We start from the raw sequence: 19343 nt of genomic DNA on the forward strand, positions 1-19343 counted from the left end.
GCGGAGGTCTGCACTCTCTGAGTGCATTTCTAGTTATTGTTATTATTACTTTATTCATCCCCCAATGGGGGGAATTCAAATTAGTCAAGTAGCTCCACATTTTTTTTTTTTAATATTTACAATGATTGTATTAACAACAACAATAATAATACCAGTTCTAGTAAAAAATACTACTATTAACTAATAATAATCATAAAAAATGACAATAAATAAACAAATAAATAATAATAAACAAATAATTAATTAATTAAAAAAAAAAAGTAAATCAATTTGAGAAGAACTTGTGGCTGTGGAAACAAAGGACCTTTGTTCAACCTATCCCTGATAGGATCGGTTAATGTCACGATGCAGAACCAGAACCCTTAAGAACGTCTGGATATGTGCGGTTCGGACCGTCCGGTGGCGTCACCGTCTGGGTGTGTTTGTCTGTCCCCAGTTCTGGCAGTTCGGGGAGTGGGTGGACGTGGTGATTGACGACCGGCTGCCGGTCAAAGACGGAGAGCTGCTGTTCGTCCACTCGGCCGAGGGGCGCGAGTTCTGGAGCGCCCTGCTGGAGAAGGCCTACGCCAAGTAAGCAGTTCCAGTTCTGGTTGTTAGTTCTTTAAAGAACTGGTTCAGTTTCCACCTCAGGACATCTACTGAGGGGCTAACTGAGGAGCTAACTGAGGGGCTAACTGAGGGGCTAACAGAGGAGCTAACTCAGGAATTAACGGAGGAGCTAACTGAGGGGCTAACAGAGGAGCTAACTCAGGAATTAACTGAGGAGCTAATTGAGGGGCTAACTGTGGGGCTACTGGAGGAGCTAACTGAGGAGCTAACTGAGGGGCTAACTGAGGGGCTAACTGAGGGGCTAACCGAGGGGCTAACCGAGAGGCTAACTGAGGGGCTAACTCAGGAGTTAACTGAGGGGCTAACTGAGGAGCTAACTGAGAAGCTAACTGAGGGGCTAACTGAGGAGCTAACTGAGGAGCTAACTGAGGAGCTAACTGAGGGGCTAATTGAGGAGCTAACTGAGGGGCTAACTGAGGCGCTAATTGAGGGGCTAACTGAGGGGCTAACTGAGGAGCTAACTGAGGAGCTAACTGAGGGGCTAATTGAGGGGCTAACTGAGGCGCTAATTGAGGGGCTAACTGAGGAGCTAACTGAGGAGCTAACTGAGGAGCTAACTGAGGGGCTAATTGAGGGGCTAACTGAGGAGCTAACTGAGGAGCTAACTGAGGAGCTAACTTTAAGTAAGGAAAGTCTATTCATGTCGCACCTTTCTCAGAATAACAATCAAACCAAAGCATGGAAATAAAAACAAACAAAATGAAGTAAAAGCTTATTTAAATAGAAATAGGGGTGCGTTCCATTTCTGAGGTGTGACGGCCTGGAAGGAACATCCCCCTAAGCTTAAAAATGTCTTTGATTACATGAGTTGGGTTGTAACAAATCTAAAATGTATTGAGAAGCTTGCAGAGCCCTAAAAGTGATGACCAATATTTTATATTTGATTCTAAAATCAACTGGTAACAACAATTAAACCAGAGTTCTGTGTAATTAAGGCCAGTAAAGAGTGTGAAACCCTGTCTTTAAAAAGCAGTACAGCTGGATAGCATCAGTATAAGTATGGTATGAGATAGATAGATTGACTTATTGTTCTAGAGGAAGAATGTATATCAGAAACAGGACTGGGCCCAGAACAGAACCCAGAGGGACTCCACACAACAGATAAGATTATAATGAGGTAAGGTCATGATGTCAGAGACGCTTCGGGAAGAGCAGATTCAGTAAACTGCAGCTGACAAAAAGCAGAAGAAATAGATGAAAAACATTTCTCAAGAAAAGAGAGAAATTTCTAATGTTTTTCCATGAAAGATGGTTTTATTTGGGCCTAACGTTGCTTGGCTGTTTGGGGTCTGACGTGCAGCGCTCTGCGTGCAGGGTGAACGGCTGCTACGAGGCGCTGTCCGGCGGCTCCACCACCGAGGGCTTCGAGGATTTCACCGGAGGCATCGCTGAGAACTACGACCTGAGGCAGCCGCCCTCCAACCTGTTCCAGATCATCAAGAAGGCGCTGGAGGCCGGAGCGCTGCTGGGGTGCTCCATCGACGTGAGTCCCCCGTGGTCAGCCGTCCCTCTGACATCATCACTTCCCTCTGACATCATCACTTCCCTCTGACATCATCACTTCCCTCTAACATCATCACATCCCTCTGACATCATCACTTCCCTCTGACATCATCACTTCCCTCTAACATCATCACATCCCTCTGACATCATCACTTCCCTCTGACATCATCACTTCCCTCTGACATCATCACTTCCCTCTGACATCATCACTTCCCTCTGACATCATCACTTCCCTCTAACATCATCACATCCCTCTGACATCATCACATCCCTCTGACATCATCACATCCCTCTGACATCATCACTTCCCTCTGACATCATAACTTCCCTCTGACATCATCACTTCCCTCTGACATCATCACTTCCCTCTAACATCATCACATCCCTCTGACATCATCACTTCCCTCTGACATCATCACTTCCCTCTGACATCATAACTTCCCTCTGACATCATCACATCCCTCTGACATCATCACTTCCCTCTGACATCATCACTTCCCTCTGACATCATCACTTCCCTCTGACATCATCACTTCCCTCTGACATCATCACTTCCCTCTGACATCATCCTTGTGTTGTTTCGTGCTCCTGCAGATCACCAGCGCTGCAGACTCTGAGGCCGTGACCCGGCAGAAGCTGGTGAAAGGCCACGCCTACTCACTGACCGGCGCCGTGGAGGTAAAGTCAGCCCCCGGAAATGATAGGAGGTGAAATGATGACAAGGTGAAACATTTCGCTGCGCTCTGCTTGCAGGTGAGCTACCGCGGCCGCCAGGAGAAGCTGGTGAGGATGAGGAACCCCTGGGGCCAGGTGGAGTGGACCGGAGCGTGGAGCGACGGGTAATCCATCAACACGCCGCGCGAACACACGGGCTGCGTTCGAACATACTACATGCTACATGCTACATACTACATGCTACATGCTACATATTGCATACTGCATACTGCATACTACATACTACCATACTGCATACTCATCGTTTAGACATTATGCAGAGCGTTTACCCACAATGCATTTTGCTCCTGCCCGAGCCGAAATCAGCCGGCCTGAAGCTGATTTCTCTTAAGCTCTAAACTCTGTAAACTTTAGCAACATTTGAAACATTTTCAGGTGAGAAAGTAGTCGTTTAGATCCCCAACGTGTTGAAAACCTGACAAATGAGGATCGGCGACGTCACGTTACGTTGCATCTTGGGTAGTTTGAGTATGAGTAGTAACCTCATGATGCATACCCAACATTTCGGCTTCTTCTGGTCTGCAGGTCGTCTGAGTGGAGCCAGGTGCAGGGAGACTCTCCCCACGCCAGCGCTGAGGACGGAGAGTTCTGGTACAGCAGCAGCAGTTAGATTAGATTAAGGTTTGGTGGCAGAGTGAGACTATATCTTTTCTTTTCTCTGCAGGATGTCCTACAGCGACTTCCTGCGGCACTACTCGCGCATCGAGGTGTGCACGCTGACCCCCGACGCCATCGGAGACGACTCCGTCAAACACTGGAGCGTCAGCAAGTTCGACGGCACCTGGAGGAAGGGCTCCACCGCCGGGGGCTGCCGGAACCACCCCTGTGAGTACTGAGACCCCCTGAGACCACCTGAGACCCCCAGAGACCACCTGAGACCCCCAGAGACCACCTGAGACCCCCAGAGACCACTTAAGACCCCCTGAGACCACCTGAGACCGACTGAGACCCCCAGAGACCACCTGACCCCCAGAGACCACCTAAGACCCCCTGAGACCCCCAGAGACCACCTGAGACTCCCAGAGACCACCTAAGACCCCCTGAGACCCCCAGAGACCCCCTGAGACCCCCAGAGACCACCTGAGACCCCCAGAGACCACCTAAGACCCCCTGAGACCCCCAGAGACCACCTGAGACTCCCAGAGACCACCTAAGACCCCCTGAGACCCCCAGAGACCCCCTGAGACCCCCAGAGACCACCTGAGACCCCCAGAGACCACCTGAGACTCCCAGAGACCACCTGAGACCACCTGAGACTCCCAGAGACCACCTGAGACCCCCAGAGACCACCTGAGACTCCCAGAGACCACCTAAGACCCCCTGAGACCCCCAGAGACCCCCTGAGACCACCTGAGACCGACTGAGACCACCTGAGACCCCCAGAGACCACCTGAGACCCCCAGAGACCACTTAAGACCCCCTGAGACCACCTGAGACCGACTGAGACCACCTGAGACCACCTGAGACCCCCAGAGACCACCTGAGACCCCCAGAGACCACTTAAGACCCCCTGAGACCACCTGAGACCGACTGAGACCACCTGAGACCCCCAGAGACCCCCTGAGACCCCAGAGACCCCCTGAGACCCCCTGAGACCACCTGAGGCCCCCAGAGACCACCTGAGACCCCCAGAGACCACCTGAGACTCCCAGAGACCCCCTGAGACCCCCAGAGACCACCAGAGACCACCTGAGACCCCCAGAGACCAACTGAGACCACCTGAGACCACCTGAGACCCCCAGAGACCACCTAAGACCCCCTGAGACCCCCTGAGACCGACTGAGACCACCTGAGACCACCTGAGACCCCCAGAGACCACCTGAGACACCCAGAGACCACTTAAGACCCCCTGAGACCACCTGAGACCGACTGAGACCACCTGAGACCACCTGAGACCCCCAGAGACCGACTGAGACCACCTGAGGCCACCTGAGACCCCCAGAGACCGACTGAGACCACCTGAGACCGACTGAGACCACCTGAGACCACCTGAGACCCCCAGAGACCACCTGAGACCCCCAGAGACCACTTAAGACCCCCTGAGACCACCTGAGACCGACTGAGACCACCTGAGACCACCTGAGACCACCTGAGACCCCCAGAGACCGACTGAGACCCCCTGAGACCACCTGAGACCCCCAGAGACCACTTAAGACCCCCTGAGACCACCTGAGACCGACTGAGACCACCTGAGACCACCTGAGACCCCCAGAGACCGACTGAGACCACCTGAGACCGACTGAGACCACCTGAGACCACCTGAGACCGACTGAGACCGCCTGAGACCCCCTGAGACCCCCAGAGACCACCTGAGACCACCTGAGACCGACTGAGACCACCTGAGACCACCTGAGACCACCTGAGACCGCCTGAGACCGACTGAGATCACCTGAGACCGCCTGAGACCGCCTGAGACCGACTGAGACCACCTGAGACCACCTGAGACCGACTGAGACCACCTGAGACCGCCTGAGACCACCTGAGACCACCTGAGATCACCTGAGACCACCTGAGACCACCTGAGACCGACTGAGACCACCTGAGACCACCTGAGACCGCCTGAGACCGCCTGAGACCACCTGAGACCGACTGAGACCACCTGAGACCACCTGAGACCACCAGAGACCGACTGAGACCACCTGAGACCGCCTGAGACCACCTGAGACCGACTGAGACCACCTGAGACCGCCTGAGACCACCTGAGACCGACTGAGACCACCTGAGACCGACTGAGACCACCTGAGACCGCCTGAGACCGACTGAGACCACCTGAGACCGCCTGAGACTACCTGAGACCACCTAAGACCACCTGAGACCACCTGAGACCCCCAGAGACCACCTGAGACCGACTGAGACCGCCTGAGACCGACTGAGACCACCTGAGACCGACTGAGACCACCTGAGACCGCCTGAGACCGACTGAGACCACCTGAGACCGCCTGAGACTACCTGAGACCACCTAAGACCACCTGAGACCACCTGAGACCCCCAGAGACCACCTGAGACCGACTGAGACCACCTGAGACCGACTGAGACCACCTGAGACCGACTGAGACCACCTGAGACCACCTGAGACCGCCTGAGACCGCCTGAGACCGACTGAGATCACCTGAGACCGCCTGAGACCGCCTGAGACCGACTGAGACCACCTGAGACCACCTGAGACCGACTGAGACCACCTGAGACCGCCTGAGACCACCTGAGATCACCTGAGACCACCTGAGACCACCTGAGACCGACTGAGACCACCTGAGACCACCTGAGACCGCCTGAGACCACCTGAGACCACCTGAGACCGACTGAGACCACCTGAGACCACCTGAGACCACCTGAGACCGACTGAGACCGCCTGAGACCGCCTGAGACCGCCTGAGACCGACTGAGACCACCTGAGACCGCCTGAGACCGCCTGAGACCGACTGAGACCACCTGAGACCGCCTGAGACCGACTGAGACCACCTGAGACCGCCTGAGACCGCCTGAGACCACCTGAGACCGACTGAGACCACCTGAGATCTTGTCTCTCAGACCCCTGATGTGATCTCTCTTGTCTCTCAGACCCCTGATGTGGTCTCTCTTGTCTCTCAGACCCCTGATGTGGACTCTCTTGTCTCTCAGACCCCTGATGTGGACTCTCTTGTCTCTCAGACCCCTGATGTGGTCTCTCTTGTCTCTCAGACCCCTGATGTGGTCTCTCTTGTCTCTCATACCCCCTGATGTGGTCTCTCTTGTCTCTCAGACCCCTGATGTGGTCTCTCTTGTCTCTCAGACCCCCTGATGTTGTCTCTCTGGTCTCTCAGATCCCTGATGTGGTCTCTCTGGTCTCTCAGACCCCTGATGTGGTCTCTCTTGTCTCTCAGACCACTGATGTGGTCTCTCTGGTCTCTCAGACCCCTGATGTTGTCTCTCTTGTCTCTCAGACCCCTGATGTGGTCTCTCTCTTGTCTCTCAGACCCCTGATGTGGTCTCTCTGGTCTCTCAGACCCCTGATGTGGTCTCTCTCTTGTCTCTCAGACCCCTGATGTGGTCTCTCTTGTCTCTCAGACCCCTGATGTGGTCTCTCTGGTCTCTCAGACCCCTGATGTGGTCTCTCTCTTGTCTCTCAGACACCTTCTGGATGAACCCTCAGTTCGTGGTCCGCCTGGACGAGGAGGACGACGACCCCGATGACGGTGAGGTGGGCTGCAGCTTCGTGGTGGGTCTGATCCAGAAGAACCGCAGGAAGCTGCGGAAGCAGGGCGAGGACATGCACACCGTGGGCTTCGCCATCTACGAGGTCTGAGACGCCTCCTGGGGGGTTCAGGTTCCAGCTTCAGGTTCCCTCAGGAAGCCCCTAGAACTCACTCTGCTCATCTTCTGTTTGCTTTCAGGTTCCTCAGCAGGTGAGTCCAGAAGCTGCAGAACCTACAGAACCGAGGGGCTTCAGGAGGTTCTGAAGAACCCAGAGCAGCCGGAGAGTTTTTAAATCCCTCAGAGCCCGTTTAACATCCAGAGTTCTGGGCAGGTTTTACCTCTGATCTTTGTATTTGTGGTTAAAGTTCCCCTGAAGGGACGGTTTCATATTTACTGTAAAAACAGACGATTCTGCCCCGGACTGGAAAATCACTTCAAAGATGCAGTGAAGCCCGATAATACAGAATTACAGCAGTCCAACCCTGAAGTAACAAATGCATGGAGCAGTTTTTCTGCATCACTCTGAGACAAGATGTTCCTGATTTTAACAATAGTACGAAGATGAAAGAAGGCAGTCCTAGAAACCTGTTTTATGTCAGAGGACAGATCCTGGTCAGAAATAACTCAGAGGTTCCTCACTGTAGGCCCAGAAGCTGAGGAAATACCATCCAGTGTAACTATAGAACCGGACAGTTTCAGGTCCAAAGATGACGACTTCAGTCTGAATTTAGCAGCAGACAGTTCTGAGTCATCCAGGTCTTTATGTCTTTAAGACATGCTTGTAGTCTGACCAACCTATTGGGTTCATCTGGTTTTATAGATAAGTACAGCTGAGTATCATCAGCATAGCAATGGAACTTTATGCCATGCTGTCTAATAATGTTACCTAATGGAAGCATGTATAAAGTATAACTCAGAAATAACTCAGAGGTTCCTCAGTGAAGGCCTCAGGTCCAAAGATAACCACTGAGTTTAGAAGCAGAGATGTTTCCTGGTCACCTGACTGGATCCGTCCAGTCCTGACGTGCTGATTGGCTGTTTCCCTGCAGTTTCGGGGGCAGAGGGAGGTCCACCTGGACAAGAACTTCTTCCTGACCCACGCTCAGACGGCCAAGTCGGAGACCTTCATCAACCTCCGTGAGGTCAGCTCCCGCTTCAAGCTGCCGCCCGGCGAGTACCTGGTGGTCCCGTCCACCTTCGAGCCGCACCTGAACGGAGACTTCTGCATCCGAGTGTTCTCCGAGAAGCAGACCGAGACCGTGTAAGAGTTCTGCTGGTTCTGTTGGTGGGCAGGGGCTCTGAGACTGTAGTTCTGCTTTCAGAGATCCAGAAAGAACAACTTTAGGGGCTCTGAGACTGTAGTTCTGCTTTCAGAGATCCAGAAAGAACAACTTTAGGGGCTCTGAGACTGAAGTTCTGCTTTCAGAGATCCAGAAAGAACAGCTTTAGGGGCTCTGAGACTGTAGTTCTGCTTTCACAGATCCAGAAAGAACAACTTTAGGGGCTCTGAGACTGTACTTCTGCTTTCAGAGATCCAGAAAGAACAACTTTAGGGGCTCTGAGGCTGTAGTTCTGCTTTCAGAGATCCAGAAAGAACAGCTTTAGGGGCTCTGAGACTGTAGTTCTGCTTTCAGAGATCCAGAAAGAACAACTTTAGGGGCTCTGAGGCTGAAGTTCTGCTTTCAGAGATCCAGAAAGAACAACTTTAGGGGCTCTGAGACTGAAGTTCTGCTTTCAGAGATCCAGAAAGAACAGCTTTAGGGGCTCTGAGACTGTAGTTCTGCTTTCACAGATCCAGAAAGAACAACTTTAGGGGCTCTGAGACTGTACTTCTGCTTTCAGAGATCCAGAAAGAACAACTTTAGGGGCTCTGAGGCTGTAGTTCTGCTTTCAGAGATCCAGAAAGAACAGCTTTAGGGGCTCTGAGACTGAAGTTCTGCTTTCAGAGATCCAGAAAGAACAACTTTAGGGGCTCTGAGACTGTAGTTCTGCTTTCAGAGATCCAGAAAGAACAGCTTTAGGGGCTCTGAGACTGAAGTTCTGCTTTCAGAGATCCAGAAAGAACAACTTTAGGGGCTCTGAGACTGAAGTTCTGCTTTCAGAGATCCAGAAAGAACAACTTTAGGGGCTCTTAGACTGAAGTTCTGCTTTCAGAGATCCAGAAAGAACAGCTTTAGGGGCTCTGAGACTGTAGTTCTGCTTTCAGAGATCCAGAAAGAACAACTTTAGGGGCTCTGAGACTGAAGTTCTGCTTTCAGAGATCCAGAAAGAACAACTTTAGGGGCTCTGAGACTGAAGTTCTGCTTTCAGAGATCCAGAAAGAACAACTTTAGGAGCTCTGAGACTGAAGTTCTGCTTTCAGAGATCCAGAAAGAACAACTTTAGGGGCTCTGAGACTGAAGTTCTGCTTTCAGAGATCCAGAAAGAACAACTTTAGGGGCTCTGAGACTGAAGTTCTGCTTTCAGAGATCCAGAAAGAACAACTTTAGGGGCTCTGAGACTGAAGTTCTGCTTTCAGAGATCCAGAAAGAACAACTTTAGGGGCTCTGAGACTGAAGTTCTGCTTTCAGAGATCCAGAAAGGAAAATCTGTCATTTTTAGCAGTGTCAGCAGTGGAATTACGGGACCTGCTAAAGCAAAGAAATGGGAAGTTATGTTAATTCCGTGTCACCTGTAGTTCGTAATGTCACCGAAATAAAGAAGAAATGGTTTGATATGAAAATGGCTTTAAAAAAAAACATCTCGCCAGCGTCTCGGAACACACGCTCTCTTCCAAGAGCCTGACACGCTAAAGCATCCAAAAGCAGAAAGTCAGCCGCTGGTTACGCTTCCCATTGACCTTGTTATATACATATAATAATAATAATAATGTATGTCAGCATCTTTGTGGGGTATAATGTATATGTTTATTTACGTTTGCCTCAAAGTGATTAAATATACAATCCATTAGTCAAGCAAACTTGATTGGAATAACAGCGGACTGTTTTAGGAAACTCCTACGACAGCTCTGGATCACTGTAAATTCTGTTCACACCTGAAAGAAAACGTAAAATACGAACAGATTGGTGAATGTTCTCTTAAATCACTCGTACGCATGACTTAAGAACAAATCTGTGCGTACGGACGGTTGTTGCATGAGGCCCAATGTGTTACCACAGCAATGATAATTGTGATTCTTTGTACCACCAGACCCTGTGACGACCCTGTAAGCGCAGAGCTCGATGAGGTGAGTAAGGCCCCCTGCACAGGTGTCTGTGGTGTTATCGTTGCTACTTGTTATCGTTGTTACATGTTATCGTTGTTACTTGTTATCGTTGTTACATGTTATCGTTGCTACTTGTTATCGTTGCTACTTGTTATCGTTGTTACGTGTTATCGTTGTTACGTGTCATCGTTGTTACGTGTTATCGTTGCTACCTGTTATCGTTGTTACGTGTTATCGTTGTTACGTGTCATCGTTGTTACGTGTTATTGGTGCTACTTGTTATCGTTGCTACTTGTTATCGTTGTTACGTGTTATCGGTGCTACTTGTTATCGTTGTTACTTGTTATCGTTGTTACGTGTTATCGGTGCTACTTGTTATCGCTGTTACGTGTTATCGTTGTTACGTGTTATCGGTGCTACTTGTTATCGCTGTTACGTGTTATCGTTGTTACGTGTTATCGTTGTTACTTGTTATCGTTGTTACGTGTTATCGGTGCTACTTGTTATCGCTGTTACGTGTTATCGTTGTTACGTGTTATCGTTGTTACTTGTTATCGTTGCTACTTGTTATTGTTGCTACTTGTTATCGTTGTTACTTGTCATCGTTGCTCCCTGTTATCGTTGTTACGTGTTATCGTTGTTACTTGTTATCGTTGCTACTTGTTATCGTTGTTACGTGTTATCGCTGTTACGTGTCATCGTTGTTACTTGTCATCGTTGCTACCTGTTATCGTTGTTACTTGTTATCGTTGCTACTTGTTATCGTTGTTACGTGTCATCGTTGTTACATGTCATCGTTGTTACTTGTCATCGTTGCTACCTGTTATCGTTGTTACGTGTTATCGTTGTTACGTGTCATCGTTGTTACGTGTTATCGGTGCTACTTGTTATCGTTGTTACGTGTTATCACTGTTACGTGTCATCGTTGTTACGTGTTATCGTTGTTACGTGTCATCGTTGCTACCTGTTATTGTTGTTACGTGTCATCGTTGCTACCTGTTATCGTTGTTACGTGTTATCACTGTTACGTGTCATCGTTGTTACGTGTTATCGTTGTTACTTGTCATCGTTGCTACCTGTTATCGTTGTTACGTGTTATCGTTGTTACTTGTTATCGTTGCTACTTGTTATCGTTACGTGTTATCGCTGTTACGTGTCATCGTTGTTACGTGTTATCGTTGTTACTTGTCATCGTTGCTACCTGTTATCGTTGTTACGTGTTATCGTTGTTACTTGTTATCGTTGTTACGTGTTATCGCTGTTACGTGTCATAGTTGTTACGTGTTATCGCTGTTACGTGTCATCGTTGTTACGTGTTATCGTTGTTACTTGTCATCGTTGCTACCTGTTATCGTTGTTACGTGTTATCGTTGTTACTTGTTATCGTTGTTACGTGTTATCGCTGTTACGTGTCATAGTTGTTACGTGTTATCGTTGTTACTTGTCATCGTTGCTACCTGTTATCGTTGCTACCTGTTATCGTTGTTACGTGTTATCGTTGTTACTTGTTATCGTTGTTACGTGTTATCGGTGCTACTTGTTATCGCTGTTACGTGTTATCGTTGTTACTTGTTATCGTTGCTACTTGTCATCGTTGTTACTTGTCATCATTGCTACCTGTTATCGTTGTTACGTGTTATCGTTGTTACGTGTTAGCGTTGTTACTTGTCATCGTTGCTACCTGTTATCGTTGTTACGTGTTATCGTTGTTACTTGTTATCGTTGTTACGTGTTATCGCTGTTACGTGTCATAGTTGTTACGTGTTATCGTTGTTACTTGTCATCGTTGCTACCTGTTATCGTTGTTACGTGTTATCGTTGCTACTTGTTATCGTTGTTACGTGTTATCGCTGTTACGTGTCATCGTTGTTACGTGTCCTCGTTGTTACTTGTCATCGTTGCTACCTGTTATCGTTGTTACGTGTTATCGTTGTTACTTGTTATCGTTGTTACTTGTTATCGTTGCTACTTGTTATCGTTGTTACGTGTTATCGCTGTTACGTGTCATCGTTGTTACGTGTTATCGTTGTTACTTGTCATCGTTGCTACCTGTTATCTTTGTTACGTGTTATCGTTGTTACGTGTTATCGTTGTTACGTGTTATCGTTGTAACTTGTTATCGTTGTAACTAGTTATCGTTGTTACGTGTTATCGTTGCTACGTGTTATCGTTGCTACGTGTTATCGTTGTTACGTGTTATCGTTGCTACGTGTTATCGTTGCTACGTGTTATCGTTGTTACTTGTTAGCGTTGCTACGTGTTATCGTTGTTACTTGTTAGCGTTGCTACGTGTTATCGTTGTAACTTGTTATCGTTGTTACTTGTTATCGTTGTTACGTGTTATCGTTGCTACGTGTTATCGTTGTTACGTGTTAACGTTGCTGCGTGTTATCGTCGTTGCGTGTTATCGTTGCTACTTGTTATCGTTGCTACGTGTTATCGTTGCTACGTGTTATCGTTGTTACGTGTTATCGTTGTTACGTGTCATCGTTGTTACGTGTTATCGTTGTTACGTGTCATCGTTGTTACGTGTTAGCGTTGCTACGTGTTATCGTTGCTACTTGTTAGCGTTGTTACGTGTTATCGTTGTTACGTGTTAGCGTTGCTGCGTGTTATCGTTGTTGCGTGTTATCGTTGTTACGTGTCATCGTTGTTACGTGTTAGCGTTGCTACGTGTTATCGTTGCTACTTGTTAGCATTGCTACGTGTTATCGTTGTTACGTGTTAGCGTTGCTGCGTGTTATCGTTGTTGCGTGTTATCGTTGTTATGTGTTATTGTTGCTACTTGTTAGCGTTGCTACGTGTTATCGTTGTTACGTGTTAGCGTTGCTGCATGTTATCGTTGTTGCGTGTTATCGTTGTTATGTGTTATAGTTGCTACTTGTTATCGTTGCTACGTGTTATCGTTGTTACGTGTTAGCGTTGCTGCGTGTTATCGTTGTTACGTATTATCGTTGTTACGTGTTAGCGTTGTTACGTATTATCGTTGTTACGTGTTAGCGTTGTTACGTGTTAGCGTTGCTGCGTGTTATCGTTGTTGCGTGTTAGCGTTGTTGCGTGTTAGCGTTGCTACGTGTTATCATTGCTACGTGTTATTGTTGCTACTTGTTAGCGTTGTTACGTGTTAGCGTTGCTGCGTGTTATCGTTGTTACGTATTATCGTTGTTACGTGTTATCGTTGTTACGTATTATCGTTGTTACGTGTTAGCGTTGTTACGTGTTAGCGTTGCTGCGTGTTATCGTTGTTGCGTGTTAGCGTTGTTGCGTGTTAGCGTTGCTACGTGTTATCGTTGCTACTTGTTATCGTTGCTACTTGTTATCGTTGTTACGTGTATCGTTGTTACGTGTTATCGTTGTTACGTGTCATCGTTGTTACGTGTTATCGTTGCTACTTGTTAGCGTTGCTACGTGTTATCGTTGTAACTTGTTATCGTTGTAACGTGTTATCGTTGTTACGTGTTAGCGTTGCTACGTGTTATCGTTGTAACATGTTATCATTGTAACATGTTATCGTTGCTACGTGTTATCGTTGTAACTTGTTATCGTTGTTACGTGTTATCGTTGTTACGTGTTAGCGTTGCTACCTGTTATCGTTGTTACGTGTTAGCGTTGCTACGTGTTATCGTTGCTACTTGTTATCGTTGCTACGTGTTATCGTTGTTACGTGTTAGCGTTGTTACTTGTTATCGTTGCTACGTGTTATCGTTGTTACGTGTTATCGTTGTTACGTGTTATCGTTGCTACTTGTTATCGTTGCTACTTGTTATCGTTGTTACGTGTTATCGTTGTTACGTGTTATCGTTGCTACGTGTTATCGTTGCTACGTGTTATCGTTGTTACGTGTCATCGTTGTTACGTGTCATCGTTGTTACGTGTTATCGTTGCTACTTGTTAGCGTTGCTACGTGTTATCGTTGTAACTTGTTATCGTTGTAACGTGTTATCGTTGTTACGTGTTAGCGTTGCTACGTGTTATCGTTGTAACATGTTATCATTGTAACATGTTATCGTTGCTACGTGTTATCGTTGTAACTTGTTATCGTTGTTACGTGTTATCGTTGCTACGTGTTATCGTTGTTACGTGTTAGCGTTGCTACGTGTTATCGTTGTTACGTGTTAGCGTTGCTACGTGTTATCGTTGTAACATGTTATCGTTGCTACGTGTTATCGTTGTAACTTGTTATCGTTGTTACGTGTTATCGTTGCTACGTGTTATCGTTGCTACTTGTTATCGTTGCTACGTGTAATCGTTGCTACTTGTTATCGTTGCTACTTGTTATCGTTGCTTCGTGTTGTCGTTGCTACTTGTTATCGTTGCTACGTGTTATCGTTGCTACTTGTTATCGTTGCTACTTGTTATCGTTGCTACGTGTTATCGTTGCTACTTGTTATCGTTGTTACGTGTTATCGTTGTTACGTGTTAGCGTTGTTACGTGTTATCGTTGCTACTTGTTATCGTTGCTACTTGTTATCGTTGTTACGTGTTATCGTTGTTACGTGTTAGCGTTGCTACTTGTTATCGTTGCTACTTGTTATCGTTGCTACGTGTTATTGTTGCTACTTGTTATCGTTGCTACTTGTTATTGTTGCTACTTGTTATCGTTGCTACTTGTTATCGTTGCTACGTGTTATCGTTGCTACTTGTTATCGTTGCTACTTGTTATCGTTGCTACGTGTTATCGTTGCTACTTGTTGTCGTTGCTACTTGTTATCGTTGCTACCTGTTATCGTTGTTACGTGTTATCGTTGTTACTTGTTATCGTTGTTACGTGTTATCGTTGCTACTTGTTATCGTTGCTACGTGTTATCGTTGCTACTTGTTGTCGTTGCTACTTGTTATCGTTGCTACCTGTTATCGTTGTTACGTGTTATCGTTGTTACTTGTTATCGTTGTTACGTGTTATCGTTGCTACTTGTTATCGTTGCTACGTGTTATCGTTGCTACTTGTTATCGTTGTTACTTGTTATCGTTGTTACGTGTTATCGTTGCTACTTGTTATCGTTGCTACGTGTTATCGTTGCTACTTGTTATCGTTGCTACTTGTTATCGTTGCTACGTGTTATCGTTGCTACTTGTTGTCGTTGCTACTTGTTATCGTTGCTACCTGTTATCGTTGTTACGTGTTATCGTTGTTACTTGTTATCGTTGTTACGTGTTATCGTTGCTACTTGTTATCGTTGCTACGTGTAATCGTTGCTACTTGTTATCGTTGCTACTTGTTATCGTTGCTACGTGTTAGTGTTGTTACGTGTTAGCGTTGTTACGTATTTTAAGGAACGACATAGAATGACACATTCTGTTGTTGCCACTCGTTCTGACTGTCGTCATGTTGTCTCTGTACAGGAGACGGTGTCGGATGGTGATGTGGACTCTGGATTCAGGAAACTGTTCTGTAAACTCGCTGGAGACGTAAGTTCATCCTGTCACACCTGCCAGGATTCACCTGTGGCCCCACATCTCTCCAAAGTTTCAGCTTCTGCCCTGTGTTTCAGGACATGGAGATTTCTGCAGTGGAGCTGAAAACCATCATGAACAAGATCGTAGCCAAACGTGAGTTGCAGCTCCGACAGGTTGAGCAGGAACTGCAGCTGCAGGTTTGACCTCCTGTCGTTTCTCTTTTCACAGGAACTGACATTAAAACGGACGGATTCAGCATGGACACCTGCAGGGTCATGGTCAACCTGATGGATGTATCCTTTCACACCGAGAACCCTACCTGAAATCTGTCCCATACTTCCAATTAGACCCATTTATACCTGCTCAGGTTCACCCTAACCCTCTGATCTGCCAACTTAATCAATAAATAAACCCTGAGGAGTTATTTCTCAGATGCTTCCATTTCCCTGCTCTGAAGTTCAGGCTCTGAGAGTTGGAACTGATCCCTCTTTGTGGCTCAGCTTCTTCAGTCCAGCGTTGAACTGGACCAAGTTAAAAACAGTGGGATGAAAAGTTTCTGCTGCACATCCACAGTCTTTAGCTAACTCTGCTGGAACATTAGCCTCAGATAGAGTTTATCCACAGTCTTTAGCTAACTCTGCTGGAACATTAGCCTCAGATAGAGTTTATCCACAGTCTGTAGCTAACTCTGCTGGAACATTAGCCTCAGATAGAGTTTATCCACAGTCTTTAGCTAACTCTGCTGGAACATTAGCCTCAGATAGAGTTTATCCACAGTCTTTAGCTAACTCTGCTGGAACATTAGCATCAGATAGAGTTCATCCACAGTCTGTAGCTAACTCTGCTGGAACATTAGCCTCAAATAGAGTTTATCCACAGTCTTTAGCTAACTCTGCTGGAACATTAGCCTCAGATAGAGTTTATAAACAGTCTTTAGCTAACTTTGCTGGAACATTACCCTCAGATAGAGTTTATCCACAGTCTTTAGCTAACTCTGCTGGAACATTAGCCTCAGATAGAGTTTATCCACAGTCTGTAGCTAACTCTGCTGGAACATTAGCCTCAAATAGAGTTTATCCACAGTCTTTAGCTAACTCTGCTGGAACATTAGCCTCGGATAGAGTTTATCCACAGTCACCCTGATATATGCTCCTAGGAACAGGAAGAAGGGAGTTTTACTGAATTTGGAAGCTTTAAAATAAGGGTGGGATCATGCTGAAGGTGTTCACCTGTCCCCGGTCAGTGATCTTTAACGGGCAACAGGACAGCGGGAACGGGAAGCTGGGCCTCGGGGAGTTTGCCACGCTGTGGAAGAAGGTGCAGAGATACCTGGTGAGTGGTGACCTTTGACCCTGTGAGGTGAGCTGATTGGTTGATCCGTGGAGTTCTGTGAACACCTACAGGTGTGTTTCTGTGTTCAGTCCATCTATAAGAAGAACGACACGGATGGCTCGGGCACCATGAGCACGCCGGAGATGAGGGTGGCCTTCAAAGATGCAGGTCAGTGTTTTCTTCTTCTTCTTCTGCTGCGCAGACTGGGGGTGCGCTCCATTTAACCATGAGGAACTCCTCGCTGCATGTGTGCTGCTGTAATCATGTGACCATCTGCTGTGAACTGCTTCCTGTTTGCTGCTCTGAGGGCGTTTCCTTAAATCGCTCTGTTTCTTAATGGGGTTTGGTGCAGAGGCCTGACTTCTCTCTGAGTCCAGCTCCTGGGTTAGGTTTAGGAAACTCAAACTGAATCACTTGTAAATCAGAAACATCTAATAGAAATCAGAGCTGCTAATGGACCAAACGTTCTTTTGGTGGAACGCAGGCCTTTTTTCATGGGGACGTCACAGATGCAGAGACTAAAACACTTTTCAGGGTGAGTCATGCTGGTTTTCCTGTGACTCACCGCTGAAGACTTCAGTTTTTACCAAGAAGCAGCTAACAGGAAGCGGCTAACAGGAAGCGACTAACAGGAAGCGGCTAACAGGAAGCAGCTAACAGGAAGCGGCTAACAGGAAGCGACTAACAGGAAGCGGCTAACAGGAAGCAGCTAACAGGAAGCGGCTAACAGGAAGCGGCTAACAGGAAGCAGCTAACAGGAAGCGGCTAACAGAAAGCAGCTAATAGGAAGAAGCTACCAGGAAGCAGCTAACAGGAAGCGGCTAACAGGAAGCAGCTAACATTAAGCGGCTAACAGGAAGCGACTAACAGGAAGCGGCTAACAGGAAGCAGCTAACATTAAGCGGCTAACAGGAAGCGACTAACAGGAAGCGGCTAACAGAAAGCGGCTAACAGGAAGCGGCTAACAGGAAGCGACTAACAGGAAGCAGCTAACAGAAAGCAGCTAATAGGAAGCAGCTAACAGGAAGCGGCTAACAGGAAGCGGCTAATAGGAAGAAGCTACCAGGAAGCAGCTAACAGGAAGCAGCTAACAGGAAGCGGCTAACAGGAAGCGGCTACCAGGAAGCAGCTAATAGGAAGAAGCTAATAGGAAGAAGCTACCAGGAAGCAGCTACCAGGAAGCAGCTAACAGGAATTGCTCTGCCTATGTGTGTCAACATGGAAATGCTGTGAGCCTGCTCATTAACCCTCTGCTGCTTCTTCTTCTTCTTCTTCTTCTTCTTCTTCTTCTTCTGCAGTGTTGTGTCTGTCTCAGTACTAAAACGCTGTTTTCATTTCCCTCTCCTGCTGTCTGGAATTTACTGTCAGTGAAGTGATGAAGATGGTACGTCAAAGTCTCTGTTAGCATTGTTAGCTCTGTTAGCTCTGTTAGTTCTGATAGCCCTGATAGCTCTGTTAGCTCTGTTAGTTCTGATAGCCCTGTTAATTCTGTTAGCTCTGTTAGCCCTGTTACCTCTGTTAGCTCTGTTAATTCTGTTAGCTCTGTTAGTTATGTTACCTCTTAGCATTGCTAGCTCTGTTAGTTATGTTAGCATTATTAGCTCTGTTAGCTCCGTTAGCCCTGTTAGCTCCGTTCTGTTAGCTCTTTTAGCCCTGTTAGCTCTGTTACCTCTGTTAGCATTGTTAGCTCTGTTAGTTCTGTTAGCATTATAAGCTCCTTTAGCCCTGTTAGCTCTGTTCTTTTAGCTCTGTTAGCATGCTGTTAGGTCGGTTAGTTCTGTTAGCTCTGTTAGCCTTGTTAGCTGCCCCTCAGTAACTGCTGCCGTCTTGGTGCAGGTTTTACCCTCAACAACACCATCTACCAGCAGCTGGTGGCCCGATACTCCGACCCCGACATGACCATCGACTTCGACAACTTCGTGGGCTGCCTGATGAGGCTGGAGATGATGTTCAGTGAGTCGGCGCCTTCAGCAGCTAGCAAACGGAAACGAGGCTAACTGAAACATAAACTGCACAGTAAGTCTGAGATGTAACATCTGAGATGTTCTCAGGCCAATAATCTGTTTCCTCCTCAGGGATCTTTAAGAAACTGGACCCTCACAACGGCGGCTCCATCGAGCTGGACTTCACTCAGGTGAGAACAAAAACACTTTGTCAGCAGTTTGTCCGCAGAGTGACGTCAGAGACTGAAGCTCAGTGTGTTTCTGTCTTCCTGCAGTGGTTAAACTTCGCCATGATCTGAGCCGCCATGACATCAGCCATTCTGCAGAGCGCCATCTTATTATTTACAGCCGGCGCTTCTCTTCCTGACAATACTGTTTTATATCAGTGTTTTCCTACAAGTTACCCGACTGACCGTCACCTGAAGTCATTAAATATACTCACAAAA

The 19343-nt window shown here is 47.4% G+C and overlaps 1 protein-coding gene across 1 annotated transcript in view; it reads left to right on the forward strand.

Moving 5' to 3' along the window:
• The window catches only part of LOC142378169 (calpain-2 catalytic subunit-like), a 36032-nt gene extending 16689 nt beyond the window's left edge, over window positions 1–19343 (forward strand). Inside the window, exons 4-21 of the mRNA XM_075462403.1 lie at window positions 437–570; window positions 1924–2092; window positions 2707–2790; window positions 2866–2951; window positions 3373–3438; window positions 3512–3672; window positions 6954–7123; window positions 7218–7229; window positions 8070–8281; window positions 10210–10246; window positions 15569–15634; window positions 15718–15775; window positions 15851–15915; window positions 16886–16954; window positions 17044–17122; window positions 18791–18907; window positions 19030–19088; window positions 19173–19343. Coding sequence (XP_075318518.1) covers window positions 437–570; window positions 1924–2092; window positions 2707–2790; window positions 2866–2951; window positions 3373–3438; window positions 3512–3672; window positions 6954–7123; window positions 7218–7229; window positions 8070–8281; window positions 10210–10246; window positions 15569–15634; window positions 15718–15775; window positions 15851–15915; window positions 16886–16954; window positions 17044–17122; window positions 18791–18907; window positions 19030–19088; window positions 19173–19196 — 1668 coding nt within the window. The 3' untranslated portion in view covers window positions 19197–19343. The remainder of the gene's footprint in view (window positions 1–436; window positions 571–1923; window positions 2093–2706; window positions 2791–2865; window positions 2952–3372; window positions 3439–3511; window positions 3673–6953; window positions 7124–7217; window positions 7230–8069; window positions 8282–10209; window positions 10247–15568; window positions 15635–15717; window positions 15776–15850; window positions 15916–16885; window positions 16955–17043; window positions 17123–18790; window positions 18908–19029; window positions 19089–19172) is intronic.

The sequence above is a fragment of the Odontesthes bonariensis genome, chromosome 4 (genome assembly GCF_027942865.1).
Source record: "Odontesthes bonariensis isolate fOdoBon6 chromosome 4, fOdoBon6.hap1, whole genome shotgun sequence".
NCBI classification, from domain to species: domain Eukaryota; kingdom Metazoa; phylum Chordata; class Actinopteri; order Atheriniformes; family Atherinopsidae; genus Odontesthes; species Odontesthes bonariensis.